The following is an 18,951-nucleotide window of genomic DNA, read 5'->3' as shown; positions in this document are numbered from 1 at the left end:
CGCAAAGTTGAGGGATTTATTTAACATTTTCCCCATAAAAGAATCATTGCTTTTGTTTGTTTTCTTAAATAAATGGGCTTTCCATTTCAAATTCAGTAACATCTCATATAACAAAGAGAAATCAGTAAACACATGTCTCCCCCTGGGTTTAAAATAGCGCTTCAACCCGTGAAGTGACAGAAAGGTCAAAGTCGCCTCAAAGCTTATAGCGTCGCTTTAGCTCGCCTCGCCAACTTAAAGCATAGGCTAAACCTGCACGTAAATTTAGGGGTTAGCACATAAAAATCATTCATGTTCTTTTATTCTTTATAATTATCCTAAGTTAGTAAAATTAAAAATAAATAAGGCTCCAGAAAACAAAACTTAAAACAGAGAATTAATCTCCATAAAGTGTTCAAGAAACAAAATCAAAGCCAAAAAAGTCTTAAACATAAAATCAAACCAACATAAACATTTTTTTAAAAAATGTAAAATAAGTTTTGATAGGAAAAGTTACCGATTAAGTCGCCTAAGCAGTGAAGCGTAATGAAGCGTGAGTCTTCTAAAGCGGCTTGAGGCGAGGTTGAAGCGGACGCTTTACTCGAATTCGCCTTACTTCACGACTCTGAGGCGGTGACCCCCAAAACAAAGGTCGCCTCACGCTAAGGCGAAGTCTTAGCACGCTTTTTTTAAACCCAGATCTCCCCTCGAGAATAAAAAACTGATATCAGAACACCACATGACTTTAACTATTTATGTATCTTAAATCTGTTAAAATTTAAATTAGTAATACTTCAAACAACAAATTTTGTCAAATCCTAACTTTTTTTTTGTCAAATTTTTTTTTGTCAACTTTGCATCTAGTCAAATTTCTCTTGCTAAATAGATACTCATTCACATTTTAATTAAATAAAAGGTGGATTTTACTAAAAAGTAGTGATTACATATTTAGTACAGAAAAAGTAACAGGTTAAATGCATCATGGTATTGTAAAAAACCTATATGATCAAACAACTGTAAAATAGTAAAATACTAAAAGGTCTTGATGACAATCCCATCATAAAATATGTCTTTGAGGCATATTTTTCGTTTCTTATCTTCTGTTCATGTCTTGTCCTATTATAAAATTTTCGTTGCAGCGTTTTCTTTTATTTCCATCTTTCTGTCTTGTCCATTTTCCCAAGCAAGATTTTCACCAGCGATCTGTATACATTTAAAATCAATTTTCTTTCTTTAATACTCGGTAAATATTCATTAATTTATATTCTTTACCGTTCTTAGGTTAAGAGACACTAAAAGATCACCATCACTCTCTTCAGTGTCTACTATAGCACTCTCCAATCGGTGATTACCCTATGAGAAAGATTATTATAGATATATGTGGAGATTCTAATTACATTATCTTCAAAGAAATATGCCAACAAAACTTACCGTGGCTGGATCATAAGCTGCGATAATAAACCTTGTCCATTCAGAAGAAGCTGAAGATTCTTCATAGTACCTTATTATCAAAGACAGGCTAACAGTACTCTCTGGAACAAATGGAAGTTCTCTCTCGGTGCCAAAAAAACTCTCTGAAACAAATGGAAGTTCTTGAATGTATCTCATGCTCCTCTTTTAAGTCCTCAATTGGAAAGTTCTCCCTCAGTGCCAACAAGACTCTCTGGAACAAATGGAAGTCCTTGTAATACAAAGAATGTCATTTTAAAATTTAAAAAGTAACATATTTATTTTTAAATTTAATATTCTTTTACGTTTCAGAATGATTCATATTTTAGGAAAAAATTGTTTCTAAAGATCTATATTATACATTTTCAGTGTATGTAATAATCGCAAATTGTAAACTTTAAAGACATTAATTATATTTATTGAATTTTGATTGGTTAAAAATCATAGAAAATAGATAAATACAGAAAATATTGTATCTATTATCAGAACTTTAGTGTTTTTAATAAGCATAAAAACTCTAGAATATATATTATTTTGAACGGATGGAATATTAATTACAAAATGAATTGATCCTATGTATAATTTTATTATCTTAAATACTATATTGATAAATATATATATATATATATATATATATAAGATTAATTATTTAAATGTAAATATATTTAATCATTTTATTAATATGTGTGAAAATATCAAATCGAAATTCTTATTAAATGAAAATTAAGAAATCTTAATTGAACCCATGTATGAAAAGTTTAGTCAGTAAAAATCATGTTTAATTGAAAAGTAAAACTGTAAAAGTTAGGATAGCGGGTCTGTGAATTTATTGGCTACATTTGAATATTGAGAATTCGTTTATTAATTTTCATATATTTAACTAATTAAAAATTAAAACTCAAAAGGCATACATAAAACATAAAATTTTCTAAAAAAAAGATTCATTGTCAAGAAAAGGAAAATGAAAAACAGAAATAAAAGTATTCGGACATAAATTGCTCTTTTTTACTCTTGTCGGTGCGTTGCGTTAAAGTAAAAACAAAACTCAATGATGTTTGCTCTCTGCCAAAATCGAAATCGAAATGTGAAAGCTGCGACTTTTGAAGCTCGCTCAGCTCAGCTTCTTCTTACCTGAGACACGGTCTCGTTACTTGTCTCTCTCTCTAATGATCCATCTTCTTCAATGGCGATCTCCGTACAGCAAGTCGTCGTTATACTCCTCACCACTCTCCTCATCGCCATCACCTTCTTCCTCTTCACCTCCGACAACCTCAGATTCCCTCTCCCTTCTCTCTCCACCGACTACACACCACTCCCCAAACCCTCGACTCCTCCTCAGAAGATGAAGATGAAGCTCAACGCTTCCCACAACCACCACGAGGATGAGGAGGTGATGAAGTGGGATCTCTGCAAAGGCGCTGAATCTGTCGATTACATTCCTTGTTTGGACAATCGCGACGCCATTAAGCAGCTCAAATCGAGGAGGCATATGGAACATCGTGAGCGGCATTGCCCTGAACCAACACCTAAGTGTCTCGTGCCCTTGCCGGATAACTATAAGCCGCCCGTTCCGTGGCCTAAGAGCCGTGACATGGTGAGACACACATCCTCTTCTTGTTTTTATTGGTGTTGATATTGAGATATTCTAGCTTTAGTTCGCTATGTTGTTTAGTTAAGTCCTACAAGTAAAGCCCACTTGAGTATATATATTCAGTTTAGTGATAAATTTTAAAGCTCTATCACCTGAAAATGCAGAGAAGAAGTTGTATTAGTTCCACATGAGTTCAGTAATTTTTGAATGATCTTGTACTATTGGAACTTTTGGAACATTTCTTTAATTGTTTTTTTCTTCTTTTTTTTGGTAAAATATTGAAAAGTTATAGCTTTTGATCTGCTTGTTCTGAAGATAGTTAATTTAGTTCAGTTCTGCAAGTAACCCGTTTGAGTATGTCTTCAGTTTAGTGCTTAAATTATAGAAAAGATCTTTGTTCAGGCTCTGATGGATTCAGAGTTTAAGGCACAAAGAAAATTATAGCTTTTGATTTGAAGATAGATGATCTAGTTCAGACCTGCAAGTAAACCGTTTGACTGTTTGAGTATGTCTTTAGTTTAGTGCTTAAACTATAACTATGGAACTTTCTGTGGAAAGGCAAGAAAAAACTTCAAAGCTTTTGAACAAAACTTAATTTTAGTACCAAGAGAAGTTGTATTAATTTACATGTATTGCATGATCTTGTAGGTATGGTATAACAATGTTCCTCACCCCAAGCTTGTTGAATACAAGAAGGAACAAAACTGGGTTAAAAAGGAGGGCGAGTTTTTAGTGTTTCCCGGAGGAGGTACTCAATTCAAATACGGAGTCACTCACTACGTTGAGTTCATCGAAAAGGTCTGCACTTTTTTACTCTTCTCTCCCCTGTTTGTCTGGATCAAAACCATATATATATATATTCATGCTACATTCATTTCAAACTCCACAGGCGTTACCGGTTATCAAATGGGGCAAAAACATAAGAGTTGTGTTAGATGTTGGTTGTGGAGTCGCTAGCTTTGGCGGGTTTTTACTAGACAAAGATGTCATTACGATGTCGTTTGCCCCTAAAGACGAACACGAAGCTCAGATTCAGTTTGCCTTAGAACGAGGGATACCTGCAACACTTTCCGTCATTGGAACGCAACAGCTTACTTTCCCGACCAATGCGTTTGATCTTATCCATTGCGCACGTTGCAGAGTCCATTGGGATGCTGATGGTAACAACACTTGTCTCCTTTCTTTCTCTCTTAACGCTGCTTAAGCTTCAAGGCTTCACGGTCATTTTCGGTTTGATTTTGTTAGGTGGGAAACCGTTGTTGGAGCTCAATAGGGTACTCAGGCCAGGAGGTTTCTTCATATGGTCCGCAACTCCTGTTTATCGAGACAATGACAGAGATAGCAAGATATGGACTGGTTGGTAACAGTCTTGTTCTTGAGATTTGGTTATATACAACATTTGGGTCTTGATCTTTATGCTTCTGTTTTTGCAGCAATGGTTTCTCTGACTAAATCCATTTGCTGGAAGGTCGTGGCAAAGACGGTTGACTCCTCAGGGATAGGACTCGTGATATATCAAAAACCAACTTCAGAATCTTGCTATAAGAAACGTAACACGCAAGAACCACCTCTTTGCGTTAAAGAGGAAGTGAATGCTTCATGGTATAAAACTCACATAAAAGTATGTGTGTATGTTCACCCTTTCATATCCCTTTTTGATTTTTTTTTTAAATCTTAGGTATGCTCCTCTCCGCCAATGCATCTCCAAGTTACCGAGTGGAGGTGTCCAGACTTGGCCTGAACTTTGGCCTAAACGGCTTGTGAGTGTTAAACCTAAAAGCGGTTTGGTTGACGTGGAAACATTCAAGAAAGATACAGAGAAATGGTCAGAGATTGTATCTGATGTCTATCTTGAACGTTTAGCTGTAAACTGGTCAAGCGTGCGGAATGTGATGGACATGAATGCCGGTTTTGGCGGGTAAGTTTACATTTATGTGAAACTTAGAAAAAGAGAATCCTGCTTTTATTACAAAACCAGAACTTAGACTTAGTTACATGTTTTTTTTTGGTGTGATAGGTTTGCTGCTGCTCTTGTAAACCGACCTCTGTGGGTGATGAATGTTGTTCCTGTGGATAAACCTGACACTCTCTCAGTCGTTTTTGATCGTGGCTTGATCGGAGTTTACCACGACTGGTGTGAGTCCTTGAACACTTACCCTAGAACATACGATCTGTTGCATTCCAGTTTTTACTTGGGAGATGTCACACAAAGGTAAGCATTAACTTGTTTTGTTTGGTATGAATTTTTTTTTTGGGTCACTGTGTAGCTCAAGTTTGTCCCAAGAGATCATGTTTGATACCCTAACACACAGACCATTTGTTGATGGTATTAGGTGTGAGACTGTACGAGTGGTAGCTGAGATTGACAGGGTGTTGAGACCAGGAGGGTACCTTGTGGTACAAGACACCATGGAAACGATAAAGAAGCTTGAATCCATACTTGGTTCGCTTCATTGGTCAACCAAAATATACCAGGATCGATTTTTGGTTGGTCGGAAGGGATTTTGGCGTCCCATTAAACCTGAGCTATGATTAGTCAGTCAATAAAAAGAATCAAAAAGTAACAAAGTAATTTTTATTTTGTATACTATCCAGATTATATACATGTCGAAGTATAGACTACCCATTATGAATGAATGTGAGGGGATTTTGTATTTTTTTTTAAAACTCGAAATCCAACTTTTTGTTAACCTAATGGATCTAATACAATCAGATTGTGACCATATTACCTCAGAACATGCTTTAACCACAATGTGACGAGATGATGATATAAGTATCACCTAGAAACATTGATTTTTTATCAACACTACCATATTATATCATCTCACCTAGTCGTTTTAACCACATAGTTACAAAAGACAAGATTTAAACAGTAAGTCGGTTCAAAAGAGAACTGTTTATATGAGCCACAAGCTAACATTTTAGAGTCATAGTTTCTGTCTATTAGCGAGATTGAGTCAGTCTTGACAAAATGATTGAAGAATTGTATAGTTGACTATATTAAATGATTTAAGAACTGTGTAGTTGACTATATTTCTTTTATAATCGATCATATTCAAGAAATATGAAATTATTTTCATATTTTTATAAGGGAAGAAAATACAGAAAGAAAATATACCTAGTAAATACAGAAAGAAAATATAAACTTTATAAATTTCAGAAAATCTACATTATAAACCACAATCTAAACAAAACCTAACATATAATCCCTAAAACTACTAATCATATACTAATATTACAGAGATTTCTTCTATGCATATACTCATCAATATATGACCTTTTCCATGTTCAAATATAAACTATTGTCAACAATCTTTGTCCTCGATTTTACACTAGATTGCGAGTTCACTTGGTAAGCTAGCTATTGTTAAAGAATAATTAATAGTCCTTCACTTCTTGTTTTATCCAAGTTATTACAATTCTTTTGTGTATAGCTAGCTTGCCAAGTGAACTCGTTTTTTTGGTACTAATTTTCATATCCATGTTATATAATTTGACATCGTTTGTACGTGAAATGCTATATATAATGTAATGGAAGATTTGCGCATTATAAGTTTGTCTCCATGCAAGTGAAATTGTCTCTGCCAACCAATCCAATGTTTGGCCACATGAAAGCTTTGGCAAACATAAAGACAAATTCTATCTTTTATAGATTCAACTTTACAACCACTCTTTACAGTAATTAATAGGCAAAATATTCATAATCTTGATCCGATTCGTTTTTTCTGTTCGCTGATTCGATTCATTATCCGTTTTAATTTGAACAAAAAAAATCAAACAGTACATAACTTTATGAAACAAATCAAATACTGATAAGTAAATATCCATAAAAACAAAACATAAATAATATTAATATTTTAAGAGCGGATATTGAATCCGATCTTATTATGTTTATGTATATACATATATTTCAGTAATTATATATATATATATATATATATATATTATTGTTATATGTTATGTAAGGTTTACAAGATTTGATTTATTAAATTGATTAATTTTACTTATTAAAACTTAAAAGTAAATTAATTTTAACTTTGTAATAAAATTAAATTTAAAAAGTAAATAAATTTCATTTTGTGATAAAATATTAATTATTTATATAATTTTTCAATTTTTAATTTATCTTTAAATTTTTATTTTATTTATATGGATCAAATCGATTATTATCCAATTAAAATATAATATTTTCTGGATATTCGGACAACAAATATTTGGATAGGTACAGATCTGATTATATCGGATAATTGATTATTCCGTCAAATGGATCGAATAATAAATACTTCCAAAAATCTGGAAACTACCCACCCTAATTAATTATGATCGTGATATCATAAGAGGTCGGCGACCGGCTTTACATGTTAGCACTCAAATCTTTCTCACTTCCTTGTTTGTATCTCAGTGTAAATTAGTATATGAAAATCTTTTGTGTATATACGTATATATTTTTATGTGTGTATAGGCAAGGGTTCTGAAAATGTAAACATGAGAATATCAATGTATATCTTCCGTTAAGTCAAAAAAAAAAATGTATATCTTCCGTTCGCGTCATTTTCAGTGGATTTTTAGCTTGGTTTCACATTACATATGATGTATGACAACAGTCACAGCGTTGTTATTTTCATGCTGAAAATAAGATAATTCAGCCCCGTCCAACATTCTTTCTAGCTACATTATATTCGGCTGTAGACACAAAATATGGTTGTCAGCAAACTTTTATGTAAATATTACTGATAATGATCTTTCAACCAAAAATGTTGTAGTCAAGTCATTTCGGTTTAATGTTCAATTTTATAATGTTATAGATTTACATTTCATTTATACAAACTTCTTATAAAGGTTATCTCTGAATAAAAAGAAAAGAGTATCATGTTACATAGTTTCATAGGCCATTGTAATGGAACTCTTTATTAGAGAATTAATCAGAAATTGGTATTTTTAGTTTTAAAAAGGTATCATGTTCATACAATAAGTCAACTAAGTTCCATAATTCCATTGCACTAGAAAACAGGTATTGAAATTGCAGTTAGTTAACATAATTAAAAAACATTTTCCATTTGGTGCCTTGTGGGGTTTTCATAGCAAAAAATATATATAACAGGTAACAGAGGTAAAAATTCTCATATCTGATCTAGATGAAACTCGAGTAATAATATATATAAACACATGAACTAACTTATTCATTACCAATTGATTTTGAAATGGAATTTATGAGACTAATTAACATGATAGTAGAGTGAGAGTCCACTTGTGCCGTACATGTATATTAATGTCTCAGTGATATTATAAATTTAATTGTGAGATTCAGCTTGAATTTTTCCTAAATAAATCATCATCCATGTGTTACGAATCTCACTCTTAAATAAGATAACATTTCAAGTAATATACGATGAAAATTATATAGTTTATCGATTGAACTTGAGTTCAAATTTGAACACATGAAAGGATATGAAAATAATATAATGCAAAATGAAATCACTAGTGTTCCAAATAGTATTTAAAAATGCAAGATGAATACCACTAAAACCTACAATCATTTCATTTTAGTTATATATAATGTCACATCGGTAGTTCTAAAGGATCATAAATAATATGTAAGATTTACATAGGTGGACAATTTCTCTTATCACCAATTGATTTTAAATCGAACGTTTATCTACCTTAATATGGTATTAAAACTAGGGGCGGATCTAGACACATTTACAGTTGGGAGCACAATGTTAAAAGCATCAAAAATAATATTAGATTGGGGTCACTTTTAGTATTTTTTTCATAAACTATATAATATCTAATCAAATATACTTAAATTATTTAAGAGAAAATAAAAAGAGTAGGAGGCACAGGACCCCATACCGGTACGTTTGCGTCCGCCACTGATTAAAACCCGATCCACTTAGTCTAATCCGATCCACATCGATCTGTTCTAAAATTGGTTCATCGATCTTTATCCGGACATTCCAAAATTAATACTCAAAGAATCATCATTTCAAAAAAGCTTTTTGGACACAAAATATTTTTTCGGTAATTGGAAGAGATCCTAAGTAATATATAAAATAGATAGACCATTCTTTTTATCATCAATTAGTTTTAGATTGGAAGTTCATCTACCTTAACGTATAATTTGGATTTTATACATTGTAAAAAAAATTGACAGTATCAAATGACTTTTTTATCAGATTATGTGAAGCAACTATATTTATGTTTGGTGATTAAGCTAAGAAGCCACTACGTTTCTTTTTTTGGTTCATTGTTTAGCTGGCAAAGTACTTAACATGATTAACAATGCAAGCAATCTTTATATATCACTACAAGAAAACAGCATTTTGGCGAGGAAAGTTAACGAGGAAATATAATCCTCGTAAATGTACGAGGAACTTACGAGGAATTTACAACGAAAGAAATAAACCTCGTTATTTTCTCGTAAACTAACGAAGATAACATTTCGTCGTAAAGCCCACGTAACTTTACGTGGTCTTTACGAGGAAATACATTTTCCTCGTAAAAACCACGTAAAGCTTGCATTATCTTTACGAGGAAAACTGGAAATATAATTTCCTCGTTAAATCAACGTAAATTTACGTCACCTTTACGAGGAAATGATATACGTGAACTTAACGAAGAATTTTAAAGCACGTTTTTTTTTGCTACCTACCTTTTCCTCGCAAATTCATCGCAAAACTTCAACTACCAGATTCGAAAATTTTCTATAAATATGGAAGTTTCAACATCATTTTAAACACACCAACAAGAAAAAAAAAGAAAAACGTGAAAGGAAAAAAATGTCAGGCTCTGGGAATGTCTACGAGTTGCGGAGGTGGATGTATATGCATAGAGATGCTAACGGGAGAGTGACGAAAGAATACATTGCGGGACTGGAGACATTTATGCATCAAGCAGATTCCACACCGCTCGCCCTAGAAAGCGGTAAGATGTTCTGTCCATGTCGGAAATGCAACAATTCGAAATTGGCAAATCGTGAAAATGTTTGGAAGCATTTAATAAATAGAGGTTTCACGCCAAATTACTATATCTGGTTTCAACATGGAGAAGGTTATAATAATTATGATCAGAATGAAGCTAGTAGTAGTAATAGCAATTTTCAGGAAGAACCGGTTGCTCTTCATTTGCATAATGAACCTAGTTACCATCAGGAGGAGCAGATGGTAGATTTTGATAGGGTTCATGATATGGTAACTGATGCATTTGTAGCTCATGATGAAGATGAAGAACCTAACATAGATGCAAAAAAGTTTTATGAAATGTTAAATGCGGCGAATCAACCACTTTACAGTGGTTGTAGAGAAGGTCTCTCTAAATTGTCGTTGGCTGCTAGAATGATGAATATTAAAACTGATCACAATCTACCTGAAAGTTGCATGAATGAATGGGCAGACTTGTTCAAAGAGTATTTGCCGGAAGACAATGTGTCTGCTGATTCTTATTATGAGATTCAGAAACTGGTGTATAGTCTTGGGTTGCCTTCGGAGATGATAGATGTTTGCATCGACAACTGCATGATCTACTGGGGAAATGATGAGAAGTTAGAAGAATGTCGATTCTGCAAGAAGCCACGATTCAAGCCGCAAGGACGGGGACGTAATAGGGTACCGTACCAAAGGATGTGGTACCTACCAATTACAGACAGATTGAAAAGATTGTACCAATCAGAGCAGACTGCTGGAAAGATGAGATGGCATGCCGAGCATACTCAGACGGATGGTGAGATGACACATCCATCAGATGCAAGAGCCTGGAAACATTTTAACAAAGTATATCCGGAATTCGCTAGCAATATCCGGAATGTGTATCTCGGATTATGCACAGATGGATTTAGTCCATTCGGAATGTCAGGGAGACAATATTCATTGTGGCCAGTCTTTCTTACGCCATACAACCTGCCACCGGAGATGTGCATGCAACGGGAGTTGCTATTCTTGACCATATTAATACCTGGTCCGAAACATCCTAAAAGGTCGCTGGATGTTTTCCTGCAACCACTGATAAAAGAGTTGAAGGATTTGTGGTCAACAGGGGAGAGGACGTATGACTGCTCAACGAAGACGAATTTCACGATGCGAGCGATGCTTTTGTGGACCATAAGTGACTTTCCTGCCTATGGGATGTTGTCGGGATGGACTACACATGGGAGATTAGCTTGTCCATATTGTAATGGAGCGACAGATGCGTTTCAACTGAAGAATGGGAGGAAGACAAGTTGGTTCGATTGTCATCGTAGATTTCTTCCCATTGGCCATCCGTACCGAAGAAACAAGACATTGTTTAGGCACAAAAGGGTTGTGAGAGACACTCCTCCTCCATATTTAACTGGAGAAGAAACTGAAAAGCAACTCGATTACTATGGAGTTTTGGAAACAGTTCCTCGTGGTGGTAATTGGCATGTTCCCCCTAATATGCCTGATTCTTACGGTGTTCATCACAACTGGCACAAGAAGAGTATATTTTGGGAGTTGCCATATTGGAAGGATCTTCTTCTGCGCCACAACCTCGATGTGATGCATATAGAGAAGAATTTCTTTGAGAACATCATGAATACAATATTGAATGTCCCGGGGAAGACAAAAGACAACATAAAATCAAGGTTAGACTTGCCGGATATTTGCTCAAGAAGCGAGTTACATATAAACAGCAATGGGCAAGTTCCTGTTCCGATATTCAGATTGTCTTCAGAAAAAAAGTCGGTGTTGTTCAACTGGGTAGCATCAGAAGTGAAATTCCCCGATGGGTATGTTTCAAATCTGTCTAGATGCGTTGAAAAGGGTCAAAAATTCTCTGGGATGAAGAGTCATGACTGTCATGTCTTTATGCAACGACTACTTCCCTTTGCTTTTGCGGAGCTACTTCCTACAAACGTACATGAAGCACTTGCAGGTACTATATTTATTATTGCAGTTATTTTATATATAATGATTTAGTTTGAAATATATATGACTAATATGTGTATAATTGTTTTTGGAATATACAAGGCATTGGAGCATTTTTCAGGGATCTGAGCACCCGCACCCTTAAAGTAGAAGTCGTGGAACAGCTTCAAGAGAACATTCCCATCTTATTGTGCAACTTGGAGAAGATATTTCCTCCTGGGTTTTTTGACGTAATGGAGCATCTAGCTGTCCACCTTCCATATGAGGCATTGCTTCGTGGACCTGTACATTACGGATGGATGTATCAGTATGAGCGAGCCATGAAATATTTGAAGGGAAAAGCAAAGAACCTTGCAAAGGTTGAAGGTTCTATAATTGCTGGAAGTTTGACGGAAGAAACTTCTCACTTCACATCGTACTACTTTGCGTCAAAAGTACGTACTCGGAAAAGAGCTCCAAGGAGATATGATGATGGTGGTGTCGCGCCAACATACGCAGTTGCTGGTGTTCCAGACATCTTTAGCCAGATTGGGCGACTGGGTGGAAAATCAAAAGAGGTTTGGTGGTCGAGTGAAGAAGACGCTCATAGTGCACACACCTATATTCTACTTAATTGTGAGGATCCATTGATTCGTTATTTTGAAAGGTAACATAAATGGACACGTATATATAAATTAACACATATATATAATTGCCAAATATTAATTAATATAAAAAGTGATTTTACAGCCTATTTGTTTCACAAGTCGAAGAAACATTCCCTGGTATATCCACAACTGACGTAGACAAAAGGAAAGATCAACACTTTATAAAATGGTTGAAGAGTCATGTATTAACTCAAACTCTTTATTCATAAATGATTTGTATTTTAACGTTCACTTTGTTTTTGCAGGTTGATTTTGACGACGATGCAGATTATCCTAAGTGGTTACATGAAGTAATTCAATCTCCACATGTAAAGGTCACCACTTCACAGATGTATTTCACACGAGGCTATACTTTTCACACATATGAGTATGGTAGACAGCGGGCAACCAGTAACTATGGAATATGTGTGAAAGGGGAAACCGATTTCTACGGTATCTTGACAGAGATTATCGAAGTGGAATTTCCAGGGATATTGAAGCTGAAATGCGTCCTCTTCAAATGTGAGTGGTTCGACCCCGTCGTCAACAGAGGTGTTCGGTTTAACAAATTCGGTGTAGTTGATGTCAATGGTGGAAGAAGGTACAACAAATTCTTTATTTGGCATACATGAGTAGAATAAGCTTATTTCTATGTTTTCTTTATTTTCAGGTACAACAAATTCGAGCCTTTCATCTTAGCTTCACAAGCAGATCAAGTTAGCTACCTTCCATACCCTCGGATGAGAGAATCGGGAATAAATTGGTTATCCGTGATCAAAGTTACACCTCGAGGACGAATCATAAGTGGAGAAGAACCACCATTGCAAGAAGAACAGATAAATGAAGTCGAGGAACCTGAACAACAAATTGATGACATTCTTCTCATTGATCCGCATAATCATGAGTATGAAGATCTTACCGACGATGGCACAGATGAAGCTGTTGAAGACGAGTTTAATGAAAATGATGATGTTTCTAGTGATGACGAAAATGTATCTGATTGATGTATTTGTGTTTTAATATGATTGATTTTCAGACTTAATGCATGTGATTCGATTATAAAAAAAAATATTGAGTTTGAGGTTTTGAATGAAAAATAAATGATTGAGGTTTGGGATTGGAATATGAAGAGTAGAAGATAGGAAAGATGGTGTTTGTGGTTTGGGGTTTTTGATTTTAGAGGTTTAGAAAGAAAACCTCGTTAATTCCTCGTAATTTACGAGGAAATAACGAGGAAAGTAGAAAAAAAGAAATACACGGGCCTCGTTAATTCCACGTAAGCACAAATCGTCGTAACGACCTCGTAAGCTTACGTGGAATTAACGAGGCTTTCTTTTTTTTTATTTCCTCGTTATTTCCTCGTAGGTTTACGAGGTTTTAACGAGATATGTTGTCTAAACCCCTAAACCCTAAACCCCAAACCCCATCTTTCTTATCTCTTTTGTCTAAATCCCAAACTCCAAACCCCATTAATAATTTTATAATTTTCAAAAGATTATATTTTTAAATCTTCAAAAGATTATATTTTCAAATCTTCAAATGATTATATTTTCAAATCTTCAGAAGATTATATTTTTAAATCTTCAAAATATTATATTTTCAAATCTTCAAATGATTATATTTTCAAATCTTCAAATGATTATATTTAAATAAATAATTTGATTTTGTATAAGTTTAAATTAGGAAGAAGAGATTGATATTAGAATTTAAAGAATTGTGATTATAAATTTTGAGGTTTGAAATGTTAAGAATATTGAGTTTGAGGTTTTGAATGAAAAATAAAGGATTGAGGTTTGGGATTGGAATATGAAGAGTAGAAGATAGGAAAGATGGTGTTTGTGGTTTGGGGTTTTTGATTTTAGAGGTTTAGAAAGAAAACCTCGGTAATTCCTCGTAATTTACGAGGAAATAACGAGGAAAGTAGAAAAAAAGAAATACACGGGCCTCGTTAATTCCACGTAAGCACAAATCGTCGTAACGCCCTCGTAAGCTTACGTGGAATTAACGAGGCTTTCTTTTTTTTTTTTTTGCCTCGTTATTTCCTCGTAGGTTTACGAGGTTTTAACGAGATATGTTGTCTAAACCCCTAAACCCTAAACCCCAAACCCCATCTTTCTTATCTATTTTGTCTAAATCCAAAACTCCAAACCCCATTAATAATTTTATAATTTTCAAAAGATTATATTTTTAAATCTTCAAAAGATTATATTTTCAAATCTTCAAATGATTATATTTTCAAATCTTCAGAAGATTATATTTTTAAATCTTCAAAATATTATATTTTCAAATCTTCAAATGATTATATTTTCAAATCTTCAAATGATTATATTTAAATAAATAATTTGATTTTGTATAAGTTTAAATTAGGAAGAAGAGATTGATATTAGAATTTAAAGAATTGTGATTATAAATTTTGAGGTTTGAAATGTTAAGAATATTGAGTTTGAGGTTTTGAATGAAAAATAAAGGATTGAGGTTTGGGATTGGAATATGAAGAGTAGAAGATAGGAAAGATGGTGTTTGTGGTTTGGGTTTTTGATTTTAGAGGTTTAGAAAGAAAACCTCGGTAATTCCTCGTAATTTACGAGGAAATAACGAGGAAAGTAGAAAAAAAGAAATACACGGGCCTCGTTAATTCCACGTAAGCACAAATCGTCGTAACGCCCTCGTAAGCTTACGTGGAATTAACGAGGCTTTTTTTTTTTTTTTTTGCCTCGTTATTTCCTCGTAGGTTTACGAGGTTTTAACGAGATATGTTGTCTAAACCCCTAAACCCTAAACCCCAAACCCCATCTTTCTTATCTATTTTGTCTAAATCCAAAACTCCAAACCCCATTAATAATTTTATAATTTTCAAAAGATTATATTTTTAAATCTTCAAAAGATTATATTTTTAAATCTTCAAAAGATTATATTTTCAAATCTTCAAATGATTATATTTTCAAATCTTCAAATGATTATATTTAAATAAATAATTTGATTTTGTATAAGTTTAAATTAGGAAGAAGAGATTGATATTAGAAGTTAAAGAATTGTGGTTATAAATTTTGAGTTTTGATATGTTATGAATATATGAAGTAGAATATAAGAAAGATGGGGTTTAAGGTTTGGGGTTTAGAGTTTAGAGGTTTAGAAAATAACCTCGTTAATAACTCGTAACTTACGAAGCATTTACGAGGAACAGAAAGACGGGCCTCGAAATTTCATCGTTTTATTTGGGAGGGGCCTCGCAATTTCCTCGTAATGTTACGAGGGTTTTACGAGTAACAAAAAGACGGGCCTCGCTAATTTATCGTTTAGTTTGGGACGGGCCTCGCAATTTCCTCGTAATCTTACGAGGTTTTTACGAGAAAGAGGAACACGGGCCTCTTTAATTCCTCGTAAACTTACGAGGAAATTGCGAGACCTCCGTAACTTATATATACAACCTCACAAACCTCACACTGTCCATTCCTCCCAACTTCCTCTCCACTTCCTCCCCATTTCGTCTCTAACTCCTTTCCCATTCCTCTCTCCTCCGAAAATGGTAATTTCCTCGCCCCCTTTATTAGTTTAGACAATTTAGATAGGTGGTTAATTTAGGTGGTTAGTTTAGAGAATTTAGATAGGTTTACGGATTTTATGTTTGTTAGATAGATTTTTAAATTATTGATGATAGCTTTTTAATTATTGATGATCATAATCTCAAAAAAATATATTTTTGCAGGTTCGCCAGCGCATGCTTACTGCTCACTACAGGGAGATATTCGGTGAGCCTGGTAGTCAGTTAGACCCGCCAGGTTCTTCTTCAGGTGCCGGCGGTTCAGGTTCTTCGGATCAGGAGTCTGTTCCCGAGACTCAGCATTTCTTCCCTCCGATTCCTCCTCCGATGGCTCAGCCTCAGCCGATGGCTCAGCCGATGGCTCAGCCGATGGCTCAGCCGATGGCTCAGCCGATGGCTCCTCCGGTGCCTCCTCCGATGGCTCCTCCTGAGATCCCCGCCGCTGTTCATCCCGATCTCATGGTGCCACCTACTGTTCCCTTCTCGCAGTACACTGTCGAGGATATTCTTGGTATGCCAGGCAGAGCTGGTTTACCAATCATAGACCCCGACAGACCCGACGGGACTTTATGGTAAGTGTATTTTTTAAATAATTATTTTAATTTATAACTTCATTAAATAATTTAAATTTTCATTTTTTTCCAGGTTTGGGGTTGACAATTCCCTTGCGACAGATGTAACCGAGACGATTAAAGGTTACTTCTCCATGGCGCATCCAAACTGGAAATTGACGCCGATCTACATCCGAAAGACGTGGTTCAAGATTTACGCTGTAAGTAATTCTATTAATTAATTATTTTTTTTATTAACTAATTATTAATTTTTTTTTGCAGCAAAAGTATCATTGGTCCATCGGGGTCAGTGAGAGAGTGAGGAAGGCGTTTTACGAAAAGGCGCAAGTTCGCTTGTCGGACACGGTTTGCAACTGGAAGGGTGCCTGGATCGTCAAGGGGTACACCCGTGGCAAACCCGCTGAGCTTACCACGGATGTTTGGGACGGCCTCATCCGTTACTGGAAGGATCCTAACTCCATTAGGATCGCAAACATTTGTGCTGCCGCCCGTAACACGGTAGACGAGCACGGTAACGGCCCGATGCTACACTCTACGGGCCAAAAACCACATGCCGGTGTCCGTTTGAAAATGGTACGTAATTAAATATTTAATTATTATTTTTAATATAATTAAATATATTTCTAACAATTTTCTTAAATGTTTTTAGGCCAAAGAGTTGGGACGTCTCCCGACTCTTCCGGAACTTTACGAGCGGACCCACAAAAACAAGGCGGGCCAGTTTTTAGATGGCAAGTCCGAGCAAATCTACAACAACGTAATTGCTCGGGTTGAAGAGCGCCAGACTCAGCTGACCCAGCAGTCCGGCGACGGATTACCAGTTACCTTATCCACAACTGAAGTGGATAAGATTTACGAGGAGGTAAATTTTTTAACATTATATCTTTTTAATTATTAATTGATTAAATTTCCCTTTTAAATTTAACTAACAAATATAATTTTTTTGTTTTTAAGGTTGTCCCTAAGAAAAAGGGACGTACGTTGGGGATCGGTTCCGTCAATGATGTCCCGAGAGCGACATCATCTTATGCTCAGAGACAGACCGAAGAAGTCACTCAGTTGCGTTCCGAGCTGGGCGCGACCAAAAGCCGTGTGAGTGGACTCGAAGCCTTCATCGACGTTATAGCGTCCACAAATCCGGAATGGGAAGCTTTGTTGAGGAACATGAAACAACAAAATCCCATTCCAGGCGAGTCATCGGGCACACATAACGAGGAGGATGTTACGAGGAGGAGCGAGGAATTCTACGAGGCGATGAACGAGCCTTAGTTTTTTTAGTTTTTTTTCGGTTTATGTATTATAAAATCCAAAACTTAATTATATATAAAATATTTTGTTGCTTGTGAATTTTATTTAAAATTTATTTATAAATCCAATATTTAAATATTTTTATTTTGTTAAATTAATAATTATTATATTTATCAAATAATATTTTATTAATTCGAAAAATGGAAGTCTACGAGTTATTTACGACGAAAATGTTTCCGAGAAATTTACGAAGAAATGCTTTCGAGGTTTTTACGAGGAAAGTCTTTCGAGGTCTTTACGAGGAATGGCTTTCGAGGTTTTTACGAGGAAAACCTTTCAACGATTCTACATCGATTTTACGAGGAAATCCTTTCAAGGATATTACATCGAATTTACGAGGATATGATTTCAAGGATCTTACGTGTAAGTAACGACGCGTGGTTCACGTGGTTTGTACGAGGAAACTAGGCGAGTGATTTACAAGGAAAGGGGGCGAGGAACTTACGACGAAATATTAACTTCGTCTTTACGAGGAAATCGAAACCTCGCTATTCTACGAGGAAATGGCGACGAATCCTTTTTTACGACGGACGAAAAACGACGAAAGGCTTTTCCTCGTTAATTCCTCGTAAACCTCCTTTTACGAGGAATTAACGAGGAAAATGGCCCTCGTTAATTATTTGTTTTCTTGTAGTGTATGTACGAAGAATAATGTACTAACAATCTAGCATACTATTAGATACTAACAACATGTGAAAGCAAGCGTAGGAATTCGGAAGTATCACTCTATTTTTATGAAAAGGGACCGTAGCTACTCGCCCAGTGCTCAAGAGGGGGCCTACAATATACTTGTGGATGGATAATATGTGAATGTGGTTTGGGTACACCCAAATTATTTATTTTTTATTTTCATAAGAGAACAAGGAAATTAAGAAAATAAATATTGACGAATAACGAAAATAGCTACGAAAATATATACAACTTGTCATAAAGACAACAACATTAGAGCTCTAGATCGGAACCGGCGGTCGGACGGCGTGTGAGCGTCCGTGCCGTCGCCGGT

The 18,951-nt window shown here is 35.1% G+C and overlaps 3 protein-coding genes across 5 annotated transcripts; all 3 read left to right on the top strand.

The window, feature by feature from the left end:
- The first annotated feature begins 2,481 nt into the window (after positions 1-2,481).
- On the top strand, positions 2,482-5,714 carry LOC108847956 (probable methyltransferase PMT23). Its single transcript, XM_018621340.2, has 8 exons — positions 2,482-3,022; positions 3,668-3,817; positions 3,909-4,179; positions 4,265-4,375; positions 4,453-4,621; positions 4,698-4,937; positions 5,037-5,231; positions 5,353-5,714. Exons 1-8 carry the CDS (start codon positions 2,612-2,614, stop codon positions 5,549-5,551), a joined length of 1,746 nt encoding a protein of 581 aa, XP_018476842.1. The 5' UTR covers positions 2,482-2,611; the 3' UTR covers positions 5,552-5,714.
- Positions 5,715-9,327: 3,613 nt separating this feature from the next.
- On the top strand, positions 9,328-17,987 carry LOC130502816 (uncharacterized). 2 transcript variants are annotated; one of them, XM_056997551.1, is made up of 6 exons: positions 9,328-9,943; positions 16,234-16,640; positions 16,714-16,840; positions 16,902-17,213; positions 17,290-17,502; positions 17,595-17,987. In XM_056997551.1, exons 2-6 carry the CDS (start codon positions 16,246-16,248, stop codon positions 17,907-17,909), a joined length of 1,362 nt encoding a protein of 453 aa, XP_056853531.1. In that variant the 5' UTR covers positions 9,328-9,943; positions 16,234-16,245; the 3' UTR covers positions 17,910-17,987. The 2 variants fall into 2 exon arrangements, with proteins under 2 accessions (XP_056853531.1, XP_056853529.1); XM_056997549.1 differs by lacking the exon at positions 9,328-9,943 and adding an exon at positions 15,282-16,053.
- LOC130502815 (uncharacterized) lies at positions 9,952-13,569 on the top strand. Of its 2 annotated transcripts, XM_056997547.1 has the most exons (5): positions 9,952-11,908; positions 12,004-12,547; positions 12,631-12,730; positions 12,794-13,128; positions 13,198-13,569. In XM_056997547.1, exons 1-5 carry the CDS (start codon positions 10,180-10,182, stop codon positions 13,529-13,531), a joined length of 3,042 nt encoding a protein of 1,013 aa, XP_056853527.1. In that variant the 5' UTR covers positions 9,952-10,179; the 3' UTR covers positions 13,532-13,569. The 2 variants fall into 2 exon arrangements, with proteins under 2 accessions (XP_056853527.1, XP_056853528.1); XM_056997548.1 differs by lacking the exons at positions 12,631-12,730; positions 12,794-13,128 and having other exon boundaries at positions 9,954-11,908.
- Positions 17,988-18,951: the final 964 nt, after the last annotated feature.

The sequence above is a fragment of the Raphanus sativus genome, unplaced genomic scaffold, assembly GCF_000801105.2.
Source record: "Raphanus sativus cultivar WK10039 unplaced genomic scaffold, ASM80110v3 Scaffold0697, whole genome shotgun sequence".
NCBI lineage: Eukaryota > Viridiplantae > Streptophyta > Magnoliopsida > Brassicales > Brassicaceae > Raphanus > Raphanus sativus.
This window is presented reverse-complemented; position numbering and strand designations above follow the sequence as displayed.

Coding starts and splice junctions, on each gene's coding strand:
- LOC108847956 (XM_018621340.2), top strand. CDS start 2,612: ATGGCGATCTCCGTACAGCAAGTCGTCGTTATACTCCTCACCACTCTC. Junction 4,180..4,264: donor AGTCCATTGGGATGCTGATG/GTAACAACACTT, acceptor TGATTTTGTTAG/GTGGGAAACCGTTGTTGGAG. Junction 4,622..4,697: donor GAGGAAGTGAATGCTTCATG/GTATAAAACTCA, acceptor TTTAAATCTTAG/GTATGCTCCTCTCCGCCAAT.
- LOC130502815 (XM_056997547.1), top strand. CDS start 10,180: ATGGTAGATTTTGATAGGGTTCATGATATGGTAACTGATGCATTTGTA. Junction 12,548..12,630: donor TTGATTCGTTATTTTGAAAG/GTAACATAAATG, acceptor GTGATTTTACAG/CCTATTTGTTTCACAAGTCG. Junction 12,731..12,793: donor TAAAATGGTTGAAGAGTCAT/GTATTAACTCAA, acceptor TTGTTTTTGCAG/GTTGATTTTGACGACGATGC.
- LOC130502816 (XM_056997549.1), top strand. Junction 16,641..16,713: donor AGACCCGACGGGACTTTATG/GTAAGTGTATTT, acceptor ATTTTTTTCCAG/GTTTGGGGTTGACAATTCCC. Junction 16,841..16,901: donor CGTGGTTCAAGATTTACGCT/GTAAGTAATTCT, acceptor TTTTTTTTGCAG/CAAAAGTATCATTGGTCCAT.